This window comes from Clinocottus analis, unplaced genomic scaffold (assembly GCF_023055335.1).
Source record: "Clinocottus analis isolate CAN_PGR_092001 unplaced genomic scaffold, fCliAna1.0.p SCAF_17, whole genome shotgun sequence".
Classification (NCBI taxonomy): Eukaryota; Metazoa; Chordata; class Actinopteri; order Perciformes; family Cottidae; genus Clinocottus; species Clinocottus analis.
In genome coordinates this window covers 12166737-12181212 of record NW_027175898.1, presented here as the reverse complement: position 1 = coordinate 12181212, position 14476 = coordinate 12166737, and the positions used below count along the sequence as shown (strand labels likewise).

The following is a 14476-nucleotide window of genomic DNA, read 5'->3' as shown; positions in this document are numbered from 1 at the left end:
AGAGAGAGAGAGAGAGAGAGAGAGAGGGAGAGGGAGAGAGAGATGAGGAGAAAGACAGGCCAAGAGAAAGAGAGAGTGGGGCAGACCGCGGCTCCACGCTTTATTTTCTACTACCACATAATTGAAACAGTATTTACTGAGATCTCTGTTTGCCTCTCTCTCTCTCTCTCTCTCTCTCTCTCTCTCTCTCTCTCTCTCTCTCTGGTCTCGCCACAGTTCATTCAGACTCGGTGTGACGTCTCCTGTGTGGCATATATACGATAGGAGTTAAATACAGCTGAGGAGGAGGGGTCATGCAAGACCTTTTTTTGGGCGGGGGCGGGGGGGGAAGACATTTGCCTGAATTGCTCTTTTGATGCCTGGAAAAACGGTTAGCGTGGAGCGTCTCACCCCGTCGGGGGGAGGCAGAGGGGGAGGCGTCTGGAGCCGAGCCGTGGATGTTCATTAAGCAACCGTAAAACATGATATGTTTGCTCCTTTATGCGCTTGGCCCGTTTAATTATTCATCTGCAGTTTCCCTGCTGGAGAGCCGGCCACAAGCGACGTGTTTGTGTGTCTTTATGCACGCAGCGCACACACTTTGAGAAGATTGACACGCCGTAATGCCTTTAAGCTCCCAATAGACTACAATGTACAGTGCGGCGTGTGTGTGTGTGTGTCGGATTTTACAGGTTTGACGTTGTAAGGCTTTTAATCTCAAACCGACAGTCTGCTTTATTATGCGTGTGTGTGTGTGTGTGGGTTTGTGTGTGTGTGTGTCTGTCTGTCCAGGTGTTTCATGTAAATTAGCAATACTTTTAGACTCATGGCAAAGTACTGAGTTGCAAGTAAAGGTTCTGCAAATGGAAGTGTGTGTGTGTGTGTGTGTGTGTGTGTGTGCGCATGTTCTGTACATGTGCTCTTTCAGGAATTCACTACTGCAAAGGCCTCACTGCCTCTCAATTTTCCCTTTCCAGAGTGTTGTCAGTAAACACACGGAGGCCCACAGTAAGTTGAAACTGTCCAACGTGACAGAGAGAAATGCCGGGAAGTACTGGTGTCGCGCCTCAAACTTTGTAGGCAAGTCGGAAAACGCTTTCTGGCTTAAGATACACAAACCAGGTAAATCCTGAGCTCTGGGCGACTGCCGCCGTCACCACATTTGATCCTCTGCTGCGTCTCCTCCTCTCTGCGGGGCTCCTTTGGTTGTGGGTTTGATTGGCTCACTGGCTTGCTAATAGGACAAAGTGTGCACACACACACACACACACACACACACATATACACACTCAGACACGCACGCCTCTAATGGGATTTCAGTTTAATTTCTCACATTCTGTTCCTAGTTGCTATCATCCATTGCAACACGCAGTGCCACTTTATCTTCCTTATAGATCAATAACAAACACAATATCGCACCCTTTAATTACTGAGACAACTTCAAAAGCTTATCTCTCCCACAAACCACCATCACACACACACACACACACACACACACACACAGAAAAGCCCACGTAGAAACCCCACCGACCAGACCATATTGATTTTACCGGGAGTGCATTCTCCAGCTGTATTAATTTGCTTTTATATGAAAGCGTTGTGCAGGGCTGTGATTCATGACTGGGTCTGGATGTCACTGTTCATTACTCAGGCCTGGGGAAGGAGAGTCGCTCACCCCCAACCGGGCCACATCAGACACTGGGAAACTCCCCCACTGGTCATCACACCCACCATGAGTCAAAGGGGGAAAAGCCACAAGTGCAGTGATGCCCTTTTCTGAGTAATTTCAAGGTTCTTTAGCAGCCACACTGCAAAGTATTGTAAAGTATTTTGTAAGTCCTTCCCTTTATAATACTGAATATCGTCTTTGTGTTTCTAATAAGGTTTGGAAAAATACTGAAAAATGTTTTTAAACATCTTGCATTGGGGAACTAAAGTCTTCATAAAGTGATACAAGATTTGTTTAAATCATGAACAGGTAGTTCTTAAAACGCAGTGAGCCCAGAATAGGTCCTTGAGGCACCCCTAAAAACACAAATGTTTCAGAACAACATCCTAAATCAAAGTTTTTGAGAGGTTTAAAACGAGTGGTGAAGGGATCTGCTTTGCTTTGGCGTTTGGTAAATGCTGGTTTAATTTAAACTCACATGTTGTAGTAGCAACCGAGAGACAACCCCAACGCTGTGAACACTCAATCTATACTTCCGTTAGTACACTTACATGTAGTACACTGCCGACACTATGCACTTTCCCGTCACGTGTGTGAGCTTGAGGTGATGTTGTCTCAAATCAAACATGGCCGACACAAACAGAAATGACCTGACTCTTCCACTGCGTAGACAACATGGCGCAAATTCAGACACGCAAAGTGTCCCACATTCCACAATCAACGTTGTGACCGTTAAGCGCTCACACTGCGATGCATATTTACATACTTGTGTGAACACACTTCTTCACTCAAAATATCGTCATAGTACAAGTTCAGAAGTATTAGTTTTGAGACACAGCATAACTGGCATAAAGAAAATGTCCGCTGCAAAAACATTACATTTGACATCTTAGCAAGTCATTTTTGTTTATTTCTGAGCACTAAAATATGTGATCAAATCTGAATACATCACCAGCCACAGTCTCCTGAACTAAGACTTGTTCTTGTTTCAGGCAGGTAGCCACAGTAGAATCAAGAAAATGATATCGAGCAAGTTCTTGAAACAAATTGGCAGGAAATTGGGACTGAGTAAGAGTTAAACTGACTGGATGAGGAGGTTTTGCAGCGTGACAGCTTTCTGGGCTGCGTGTGGTTTTAGATTGAACCAGCAGGCTTCTTTCGCAGCGCGGTGAGGGTGATGCTTTGGGTGTTTTCAGGTGTCGGCGTCGCCACTGTCAGCAGAAGAGAAATCCCTCCTATAAATCCTCACTCCTGTCCTTTCCTGCAGGGTGTATTTGGTGTTTCCTCTGAGGAGCTTTTCGGCTCATGATATCTCTTCTCTCTCTTTATTTTCTCTCCATCTTTCCCCCTCTCATCCTCCACAGACGGCCGGTATTAACACTACAGATAAGGAGCTAGAGGTTCTCTTCTTGACCAATGTGTCTTTTGAGGATGCGGGCAAGTACACTTGTCTGGCAGGGAACTCTATCGGCTATGCTTACCACTCTGCCTGGCTGACGGTGCTTCCAGGTATATTCCTCTCTTCTCTGCGGGTCCTTCGACTCTTGTCGTCCATTTCCATTTCCAAACTGTGATTGCAAACTTTTGTTTGTTTTTTTTTTTTTTTTTCTCCCTTTGCTCAGTAGCACAATCTTTAACGTTCATTTTCAAACCTAATTACCATAGATTGTGACTTGTTAACAGGTTTTAAGTGTGCTGCAGCGGTGTCATCTCCCCTTTAATTTGATGAGCCCAACATGCAATCCAGCCTCCATTGGAAGACATTTTTTAATCATAGCAGATCGTCTCTTTAAATGTCTCAAGGCTACGAGGCAATTTAAACACATTTTTGTGTTCTGTGTTCACACAATAATTACATCCCTGAGGAGGAGCGTATCACAGGTGCAATTACCTGCTGCAGGATAAAACTACAGGCTGATTACTTTCTGATGTGTTTCTGTTTTGACTTATAGATATTATTCCATAGAAAACCACTTCCTAGAATCTGTTCAGGTGAAACGTGCTACTGAGCAAAGCTTCTTCTCAATTATTGGAAACATTTTATGAATGGAAAAGTATGAATAACATGGTAACTCTCACGGTTCTTGTATTTTTCGAACGAACAATGTGTGTGTGTGTGTGTGTGACCTCCTCGTCCCAAAGCAGTGAGCCCGGAGAAGGAGGACTACTACGCCGACATCCTCATCTACGTGACGGGCTGCGTGCTCTTCATCCTCGCCGTGGTCATCGTCGTCCTTTGCCGCATGAGGATGACGACGCAGAAGACGCTGCCACAGCCGCCCGTGCAGAAACTGTCAAAGTTCCCCCTCAAGAGACAGGTAACAGAAAGTAGATACAAGATTCCTATGAGCACTTTCCCCGCCTCTTCCTCTCTCTCTGCCCGTCTGTTTAGTTTAGCTTCTCGCATTATACATGAAGGTCAAATATTATGCAGAGGATGCAGTTCCATTTATGTCACAATTGTGTGTTGAAAACACGATGTAACCTCTAAGAAAACACAGCAAAAAGTCTTTTAATTCACCAGCTTTTCAGCAAACGATACAGAATTTGCTGGGAAAACCTTTACATTTATTTACAAACACGGAAGATCGAGGGAAAACTCATATCAGGAACTTAGTTAACACATTCATTGCATCACATGCTGCTTTCAGCACTTTTTCCCTCCTGCAAACTGAACGGCAGCAGAATTTACATTACTTTGAAAAACAACCTCAACGGCCAGGGAAGTAACATTATTAGCTGATTATTAGAGTCGTGGAGAAATAGTGTAATTTTGCGAAAACTTTGCAATCTCTGTCTTTTTAACTTTCAAAGAGGAATCGCTCGCAGGATCGAACTGACGCAAGCTAAGAGCGTAAATAAAGAATAATAAATAGAGTGACTTGATGTCCGTCTCTCTGTTGTGGATCTCTCTCCGACCAGCGGCGTTGATGACGTCTGGCGGACGCTGGAAGGCGTCACGCCGCTGACATGTGTTCCCATTTATCTTGGAGCGGATTCAGCGCTGGGATACTTATGCCCTCCTGTGACTGTCAGTGTTAGTTTTAGATTTCACTCTGTGTAACGCACACTCGCCCACTCAACTGTTGGGAGGGAAACACAAAGTGGAGCAGCTGCATCGCTGCAGTCTGCGGTGCGCACGGCGCTTCACGTCATTGTCTCGCGGGGTGCCGCGAGCGAGACGAACGTCGGCGGTCAAGGTTCGAATCCAACCCGAGACGGAGTCCAGACAGGAATAGGCTGGCTTTCTTACCCAGAATCAGATGAGAAGATTCATCCCACTCTCATATGTGCCTGCTAAACATGAAGCTATGAAAACACACACGTCTTGAGCAGTTAGAGCTGCCTCTGATTCCATCCAGATCAAAGGGTTCTGATGGACAAGCATTTAAAGTCTCGATTTTCTATATTCCAAGTAGGTTTATCAGATGAAAATGTATGTTTAACTTGGAGATTAAGCGGTAGGAATTATGATTAAGGTTGTTCGAGAGGTTCGTGCTCTTTAGACGGGTGGGAGCAAAGATTTGAGTCGGTGTCAGAGCATCAGACATGTCCAAGAAGGGAAAATGATTTCTGAAACCGGGCCAGAGTTCCTTTTGTGGGCTTTCCCTCTCCACACTAATTAATAGACGTCCACCTTCATCTTCACCTCTGTTCAATCCCCGTGACTCTCATCAAGACACTTTCTTTCCTCCTTTCCCATCGCTCCTCCGTGTCATGAATTCCTCGGGCAGAGCAGCGGGGCTCTCGTTGTTTCAGTTTCTTGCAATAGCGGTGACCCTGAATTCCTTCCATATTTGCGAATGGCAGTGCGGATGCAAAGATCATCTGAATGTGTGTGAAATGCAGATGAGTGATTCCTCTAATTACTCATTACATAAAAGCAGCCTTGTCAGGTTCTCGGAGGTAGACGCGTCGTCTTTTGAAAGATGCTCTAATTGGAGCCTCTGAATCTTGTCTATTCTGCTACCTTCATATACATGCTCTTATAAGGTAGTGCAGGGAAAGATCTTATTGCATTTTTCTGTAATCTTTGCTTCGCTTTTGTAAAGCTAATCTCCCAGTTCTCTCCTTTCTTTTTCATAACTCTGAGTAAATCTCCCATAAACCCCCTGGCATGTTCTATCAGATATTACTTTTCATGCCCTCCGAAATTGTGGTCGAGGCATTTTTTTCCTTCTTTTTTGAAGCTTCGCTGCATTTTTTTCTCATTTTCGTGCGGTCAAGAAGTTTTCGGAGGGAAGTCTGGTAAGTGGACATTTGTTTGAAGACCCCACCTGAAGGGGCCCGAGCTGGCAGAGACAAACGTATTCATCAAAACGCAGGGCCAGAGCCATCGGCTCGCCCGCTGCAGCCAGATAAATGGTGGCAGGATGTCGAGCCGGCGAGGCTCGGCGGCAGGACCGCCGGTCTGGAGACGGAGCTCGCTGATGGATAGAGACGTCCATCCCACCTCGCCACGCGCTCGCCCACCTCTGCTTCCGCCTTCATTTGTCTTTGTTAGCGCCCGCTTCCTCCTGTGCGCAGCCACAGGCCGGCTGTTTGTAAAAGTCACCGCCGCCGTCAGAAGTCTCGCTGTTTTTTTTCCCCCAGAGAAAGTCCGCGCTGCTGAAGGAGCTCCGACATCGGTCTCGAGACGAGAGATGTTTGCAGTCTGTCGCTGCCAAAAAAACATTGTGAAGTTGCTCAGTCATTTATGCAATCCTTAAATGTTGTTTTTACACCGAGAAGTTCAAACCGAGGTTAACCTGGAAGTATTTACATCCAACACGACCGTGTTCTCTAAAAACCAGCAGCTGTAAAACATTTTTAATTACATGTACTTTTTCAATTACTGCGTTTGTGGCCTTGACATTTGAAATCAATTTGACTAACCAGTGAAAAAACTCATCTTTCTTTAGGAACCATTTTAACTAAGGAAGATAATTACAAAACAGATTTCAATATAAACTAATAATGTTTTTGATTATGATGACGAAATCTCACATAAACATTTTAGTGTTTTCTATCAAAACTTTCCAGCCGAAGATTAGATTGCAACTTAATTAAAGCAGAATTTGTGAAAGTGCTGCGCGTCGGGTCAAAGGTCACGATGTGTTTCTTCTCCTTCCCCCTGTCCGCTTGTGTAATCACACATCACCTCGTCCTTCTTCAGAGTCTATAACAGTTTATTTCTGAACCCAAGCAGGTGTCCTTGGATTCTAACTCCTCCATGAACTCCAACACCCCGTTGGTCCGGATCGCCCGCCTCTCATCCAGCGACGGGCCGATGCTGGCGAACGTCTCGGAGCTGGAGCTGCCCTCCGACCCCAAATGGGAGTTTCCACGGACACGGTGAGACAAATACTTCCACGGATCTACATTCATCAGTGCTGTCTAAACGCCTGTCAAAGACAAAACATGGCGCGCTGTGGCTTTTTTTTTGTTGTTGTTGTTTTTCACGCTGCCAAGCAACATATTTCAGAGTTGACAGATACTGTGCTCTTGTCCTTGTCACGTTACGTGCTGTGAAAACATGAGCCGTCGATACATCAAGGTCACAATGACACCTTCCCTCAGTGTTTATTGTACTTGGCAATCACATCAGTCTCATTCAACACGATAAAGATGGACAAAAACAAAACAAAAAAAACCCACCCATCCACACTGAAAAGAAATCCCAGCTCTGAGACTGTCTCGCTTGTGTTGCAGGCTGACTCTGGGTAAGCCGCTGGGCGAGGGCTGCTTCGGTCAAGTGGTGATGGCCGAGGCCATCGGCATCGACAAGGAGAAGCCCAACAAGCCTCTCGACGTTGCCGTGAAAATGCTGAAAGGTGAGCGATTGTCGCGGGCAGAGTGAACGCACAACCTTGACAGTAGCCGTGTTTCCATTTCTGCTTGTTTTTCAAGTAGCATATCAGGAAATCTGCATGAAAAGGTCTCTGCTTTTTGTCAAGAACAAATGGAGCGTTGAAGCACCTGTTTGTTGATTCAATTCTGATGGAGCAAACATTAAACTCCTACGACTGTTGGCGTCCTCTCCTTCATCTTCTGCTGTGTTAACAGGCCGGATTACAACCGTGCGTAGCCTAGCTGCGTTTTAGCTCACCATATTTGCTCCAAACCAGTCGATGGAAACGGGCCAATTCTTTTTTTCTCTGTGACATTTCAAAAGTTCGCCTGAAAAATGGCTTTGCAGTTGAATGGGAACATGGCTATAGTGACACGTGTGGTGCTGCGCCCTGAGATTTCATGAAGGGATCGTGTATCGCGTCTCTCTCTCTCTCTCTCTCCCTGTACGCATCATGACTCGGATGTGTGCATGCACTCCTCCCCCTGGATGCACGCGGCATCAACGCTCTCTTGTGTTCGTCCTCAGACGACGCCACGGACAAAGATCTGTCGGACCTGGTGTCGGAGATGGAGATGATGAAGATGATCGGAAAACACAAAAACATTATCAATCTGCTGGGAGCGTGCACGCAGGACGGTGAGGCCTCGGCGCGTCGCGCAGGAGAAGGTGAGCCCCGCGGTGAAGCGGCGGTGTGCTGCAAGTGACGGCGTGCTCTTGGTGTTGCAGGTCCTCTGTACGTCCTGGTGGAGTACGCCTCCAAAGGCAACCTGAGGGAGTACCTGCGGGCGCGGCGGCCACCGGGCATGGACTACTCCTTCGACACCTGTAAAATCCCCGACGAGCAGCTCACCTTCAAAGACCTGGTGTCCTGCGCCTACCAGGTCGCCCGAGGCATGGAGTACCTCGCCTCGCAGAAGGTCAGCCGCCGTGTGTGTGTGTGTGTGTGTGTGTGTGTGTGTGAGAGACTCTTTCTACACACGAATGGAGTGGCCACTGCTCGTCTATCGAGACTCGACATAAAAAAATAATATATTTTTTCGGGGACAATAGATAAGCTGAACAAACTACTGTCATTAAATCTATTTTTTAGCTAAAACCTTTATTCGCACCTCAATATATTTTTTCCAAACATGAGCACTCTCACACAGAACTCATTTTTATGAGCTTTAGCGTCGCAAAAAAAGGGCAGAACGAACATAATAAAAACATGCACTATGGTACTTTTAAATATAAGGCTTTTAACAACCTAACGACACAGAGCATAGCAGACCGAACCAAGTCAGCAAAAAAAGCCAGAGACATAAACACAATGTGTCACTGTCACTAAAGGAGACTCCAGAAAATAGCTTAAAGTAGCTTAAAGCAGTTTTCCTCAGGCAGGCTGCCAGACTCTGCTCCGGATAAGCAGGATCCTGATCGTCTGCCTGCGTGACTATAATCAAACCTGTGTTTGCTTTGCAGCGTGTGTTAGTTTTTCATTATTTGTAATAGTTTTGATGCAACATATTTGCACGTAATGAGCCATGTGATAGAATTAGTTTAGCTACAATTTCACTTTTTAGACTTGGAAATATATTGAAAAAAATCAAAGTTCAGAGTAAGTTTTAGGGTCAGAGGATCAGATAAGACCCTTTGTGTTTGGATAAAGGTACATTTGCCATTTTGAGCGAAGAAAGTTTGACAATGGTAAATGAAAGTTGACTTTCAGTGCATCAGTGTATGGGAACCTGCGTGTGCAATTGGTTATGTCGACGTGTGCTTGATGTCTTTTTTGCTTCCTCCCTCAGTGTATCCACAGAGACTTGGCAGCCAGGAACGTCCTTGTGACAGAGGACAACATTATGAAGATCGCCGACTTCGGTCTCGCCAGAGATGTGCACAATATAGACTACTACAAAAAGACCACGAACGTGAGTCTCGTCTCCTTTGTCAGAAATATAGGAGTGCCTTATCATTTTAACCCCTTACTTTTTTTAAAAAGAGAAGCTAATGTGAGAGCGGGGCCACGATGCCCAGTGTTCGATGGGGTTCCTCCAGGCTGCAGAATCTAATGATGTGTTAGAATACTTTATTTTAGAGTGAAAAGAACAGAAACAAGCATTTGTCATATGGATTTGATGTCCAAGCAGGTAAGAGACATTTCGTTTACAGAGCTGGAACAGTCCTCAAAGTTCAGAAGATTGATTTAAAGACCGGGACAGACAGCAGACATTGTGATAATAACAATAACTAAGACATGAAACGACATTTGTGGATCTTTAATACATTCTGTGGCATGACTAAAACTTATTGAGCCATTTTTGTTGAGTCAAAAGTTCAAGGTGTGCTTACGGCCCTGGCGGGACCAGACTGTGTGTTCGGGTCCATGTCGTTCTGTCTGCTCAGTGCAGAATGGTTCTGCTGACCACAGCGGTTCTGCTGTTCCTCTGTTGTTGCAGGGTCGTCTGCCCGTGAAATGGATGGCTCCGGAGGCTCTGTTCGACCGGGTCTACACGCACCAGAGCGACGTGTGAGTTTGCACAAACCGAACCCCTCGCATGCCAACTGCCCGCTCATGTGGAGCCGCCGCACACCGGCAGGAATCCGGGTGTTGAAATGTCGTGACCGAGCGCGTTAGCGTCAAGCGGAGAGAGTTTGTGCGTGTGAATATGGAATCGTAGCGTTCCCCTCCCAAACGTCTCCCGCTCGCCGTCACCCCCGCGCCCACTCGATAATCCTGAGCTCCTTGCGTATCCGCATTCCTCGCCCCGCGTTTGTTCTTTAATCTCCCGAATGCGCCGTCGCAGAGAGACAGAAACGGAGCTGCCACAAGCTGCCATTTGGTCCGCGCAAATTCAAGAAAAGGGCTAAAAGGGAGTATACGAGGGGAGATTCATTGCGTTTTCATAAGAGTAAATCCACTCCGCCAGCAGAACAGAAGGCGATAAAGAGGGTCAGTGGATTTATCACACGGTGGTTTGAACAAATTCAAAAGGGCGCCGTAGACAAACGCACCTTTTACGACCTGTGATTGCTCCCGAGTTGGCTGCGTTCAGGAGAAGAAAGGCGAGTTTAGGAAAGGAGGTCACAAAGTCAATCTGTGTTGCGGTAGTTTAGCCCCCCCCCCCACAGCCAGACGCTGTGTCCCCAGCACAGCCATCCAAGCCAAACACGGGCCCCTGTCAACACGGGCTCGCCGTGTAATTACACGAGACTGGGAACAAGCCGGGAGGAGAATCAGCCCCGCGCTGTTATTCCAGCGGGTCTGGATTACAGAGTCGATTCCTGCCGCCAAACCTCCTCCTCCCTTTTTATACAGTAGTCGCTCCGCAGCCAGTTTGCTCTCACACACCTCGGGGGACTCTGACTCCTGACCTGTGATGGGTTTTTTTTTTTTTTTACTGAAACAAACAGGGGGAGACAATTAGAACGCGCTAAATCAAATCTGTCGCACACTCACGAGCAGACAGCCAGCAAAAGGACTGAATCTGAGGGGAAAAACAACCAAACCTTTCTGCATGCAGCAGCTCTCGCGGCACAACTGGCTCCCGCGGCTTTCCAAACATTTACGGCTCGAAAGGCAGAACTGGCTGTGAGAAAACGCTCAGGGAGACGTTTCTGTTGGATGTTTACAGTCGTCTCACATATTCGTTTCGCGCAGAGCAGCAGCGTGCCTTTTAAGTAATTTGCACCACATTTCCAAAGTGACAAGTTTCTACTAATACACTTGGACCAGAATGCTTTTATTGAAATTCAGATACCAGGGTTATTTACTGCCGAAGTAGCTTTCAGTTCTCCAGCGTGTGAGCTTTTCCTGCCAGTATCACAGTTTTTATGAACAGCTTGAAAGGTGTCAGTCTAAAAAAGCTGCAGAGAATGAGACTCGCTGCACCTTCAGGGCGACACACTGACCCGTTAAAAGCAGGGGAAATGGATGTGCTGGTGTGTACGCCACTGACATATTCACAGAAATAATATGTAACTGTGCACGAATGAATAACAGCACGTCATTTTACATTGCAACATCAATTTATAACTTTAACAATATATAACGTTTGGCATCCATGTGCAAAAAGAAAGCATTAAAGAAGGGAAGGGAAAAATAACGTGTCCAACTTTGATCTGTAAGTGTGCATAAGGTTGTAGAGGAAAGTTTTTGTCTTTTATGTTGTTCCTGATGCAGCTTTCCCACCTTAGAAGTAATAAATACTGAAGGCTTTTGGGATTGTTTTAGCACGAAACTGGTCAAATTTGAGGATAATACACAAATTAAAGATCCTATGAGATAAAACAAACATCATGCAGTGTATCGGCCCTCAGCAAACCAATGTTCACGTTCGTCTTCCACCCTCCGGAGCGAGGATAATTAGATTAAGCCCGCCGAGCGCCCGCAGGGAGGGGAGGGGCTCCGACTCACTGAGTCACTGGACGAGGCGGACCAACAACAGTACACCGGGTTGATAGACCGCCGTTATCTGATTACCTTCGCCATGTAGGAACCATGCAGCGGCTCACTGGAGCTTCTGCCTCAGACACAGAAAGAAAAGGGAAAACGACTCGAGTCCGATGAACAGGCAGCAGCTGGACTGTAACTGCAGATGTTTTTATTCATATTTGTTTTCGCATTTGCTTGCAGCTCATACTGGCTGCAGTTTCAAAGGATGCTGATGTTTTTATTAAGCTGATGAAACACAAGCAAAATACAAAAAATGCTAATATGCTACTGATATACTTCCAGCTGCTTTTATTTGTATAGAGCTGCGAGATATATATATATATATATATATATATATATATATATATATATATATATATATATATATATATATATATATATATATCGTTCCTTTGTGCCATCCATCTTCATTGTTGTCCAATAACTATTAAAAACACATCAATGAGCCGCATTGGGTGACATGTTGCTTCATTACCATGAACACACACACACTGTAGTTTTTTCTGACACACACGTCCTGCTGTGATAAATACTCACGAGAACCCCACCATGTATCAATCCGCCGCGGAAAGTAGTCCCCAACAAATGCTCTATTTGCTCTTGTTTGAGTAACAACTGCAATGCCTGTCTTTTTATGGAAATGAATGGACCTTTTTCTTTAAAGATTTAGTGTGTTTCTTCCACAGGAGTCGTTGATTTGCACAAATATCGACTGACTGTCCAACACAATAAGAATGTCAAATAGATTTTTACATTGAGTGAAGTAAACATTATTAAGAGATCAATATTTCCCCAACCAGATTCATCGGTTTATCCCGGGGAACTCAACCCTCTGGACTGCTTCAGGCTATGAGAGCTGTTTGACTTCATTTGGATCCATTGTGTGTGTTTGTGTGCAGGTGGTCCTATGGGGTGCTGTTGTGGGAGATCTTCACCCTTGGAGGCTCGCCGTATCCAGGAATCCCAGTCGAAGAGCTCTTTAAGCTGCTGAAGGAGGGACATCGGATGGACAAACCGGCAAACTGCACCCATGAACTGTAGGTGTCTCTCTGAATGATTGTTACTTATATCTGTATAATGTAATAATTTAATATCATATATTATTTCTTTGGCAAAAGAAATAGTCCAATTTTAGAAAATATTGTGTTTTGGATCAAAATTACGACATTACGTAACAAAAAGGTGCTGACCAATTGGCGACATTAGCCGGCTTTTAGACCCGATTTATAGACTACAAGGAAATAACAGTGTTGACGAGCCCTAAATGTCAGAATTAATTTGATGAATTTCAACCAAAATGGAAAGTTGCACGCAGTAACTGGTTGCAAAAACCTTCACATTCCCCAAAATATAAAGGGTCTTCATATAATCTGAAATGCTTGGCATTCTGTACTCGTATTCAGATGCACTCAAATTACAAGTTGCAACTTGAATAAGAAATACCCAGAGTGTTCGAGGCAAAACGTATCAGCGGTTATTTTGAACGTCAAAAAGTGGTGAAATCTGGTTCTAGAAGAGCTCAACCACACACATTTAAAAGGCTTTAGTTTATTTGTTGCACTTTTTCAATTACTTTCGAGAGATCCGTTGATCCTCACCATACAAGGTCGGCAACTTATTGGGGTTTTTCTGCTCATTGCTGTGGTTGTCGTAAGATGCCCTGCATTCCAGTCAGCTGGGGTGAACGGTGTCTTCTTGCAGCTGGAAGCGTAGCAGAAAAATGAAAACTGGTAAAAACCAAAAATGATGAGCCTTAACTTTAACTTTAATTACAGAGCGTCGCCATCCAGCTGCACATGAAATAGACCAGTACGAATCACTGGAAACAGTCCGTATGAGTTGTTGATCTATATTCAATTTGAATGGTTGATGTGCAGAGGAACTAAAGCTTGACGTGGTCGTTTCAGGTACATGATCATGAGGGAGTGCTGGCACGCCGTGCCGTCACAAAGGCCGACCTTCAGACAGCTGGTAGAAGATCACGACCGGGTTTTATCAATGACCTCCACCGATGTAAGTCTCCCAGCACAGCTGCCGCTCACTCATAACATGGAAACACAAAAAAAACCATTACCTTCACTGTCACCTTGGACCACTGTTACGTTGCACTTAATGAAGCACAGTGACTGAGCTAGAAAGCACATTCATAAAAAAATATTATGAATATTATATAAAACATGTTTCTCAGTAAAAAAAAAAAAGTACCCTTTAGCAACAAAAACATCAGTAGATCAGATCACAAGCATATTTTGAATGTGGTTTTGAACCACAAAGTTAGCTATCATATTTGATCGGATAGATTCACGTCTACACGGCCGAGTTAAAAACGAGTCTTTCAAATTATTTTACCAGAAGTGAAAAGGGAGGGATTGGAGGAGGAGGAGGACGCCGTTTGTGTTTTCGTCTTACGACGTTAACCCTGTCAGCGTATGGTTGGAATTAGCTCCACCCTCTCCAGTCACTTCTGGTTGCAAAAAAACAAGATGGCGACGGCCAAGCAGCCAAAATCAAGGCTTCCACAAACCAACACGTTTTGTTTTTTTTGTATTTAAAAGAAACA

General features: G+C 45.1%; 1 protein-coding gene across 4 annotated transcripts in view; it reads left to right on the top strand.

The window, feature by feature from the left end:
• fgfr3 (fibroblast growth factor receptor 3) overlaps nucleotides 1-14476 on the top strand; it is a 69245-nt gene that overhangs the window by 49519 nt on the left and 5250 nt on the right. For 2 of the 4 annotated variants that reach the window (XM_068579693.1, XM_068579689.1), the window contains exons 8-17: nucleotides 3013-3157; nucleotides 3791-3966; nucleotides 6834-6982; nucleotides 7340-7461; nucleotides 8007-8117; nucleotides 8208-8398; nucleotides 9269-9391; nucleotides 9920-9990; nucleotides 12816-12953; nucleotides 13824-13929. In XM_068579693.1, coding sequence (XP_068435794.1) covers nucleotides 3013-3157; nucleotides 3791-3966; nucleotides 6834-6982; nucleotides 7340-7461; nucleotides 8007-8117; nucleotides 8208-8398; nucleotides 9269-9391; nucleotides 9920-9990; nucleotides 12816-12953; nucleotides 13824-13929 — 1332 coding nt within the window. The remainder of the gene's footprint in view (nucleotides 1-3012; nucleotides 3158-3790; nucleotides 3967-6833; nucleotides 6983-7339; nucleotides 7462-8006; nucleotides 8118-8207; nucleotides 8399-9268; nucleotides 9392-9919; nucleotides 9991-12815; nucleotides 12954-13823; nucleotides 13930-14476) is intronic. The other 2 variants (XM_068579692.1, XM_068579691.1) reach the window with 2 other exon arrangements.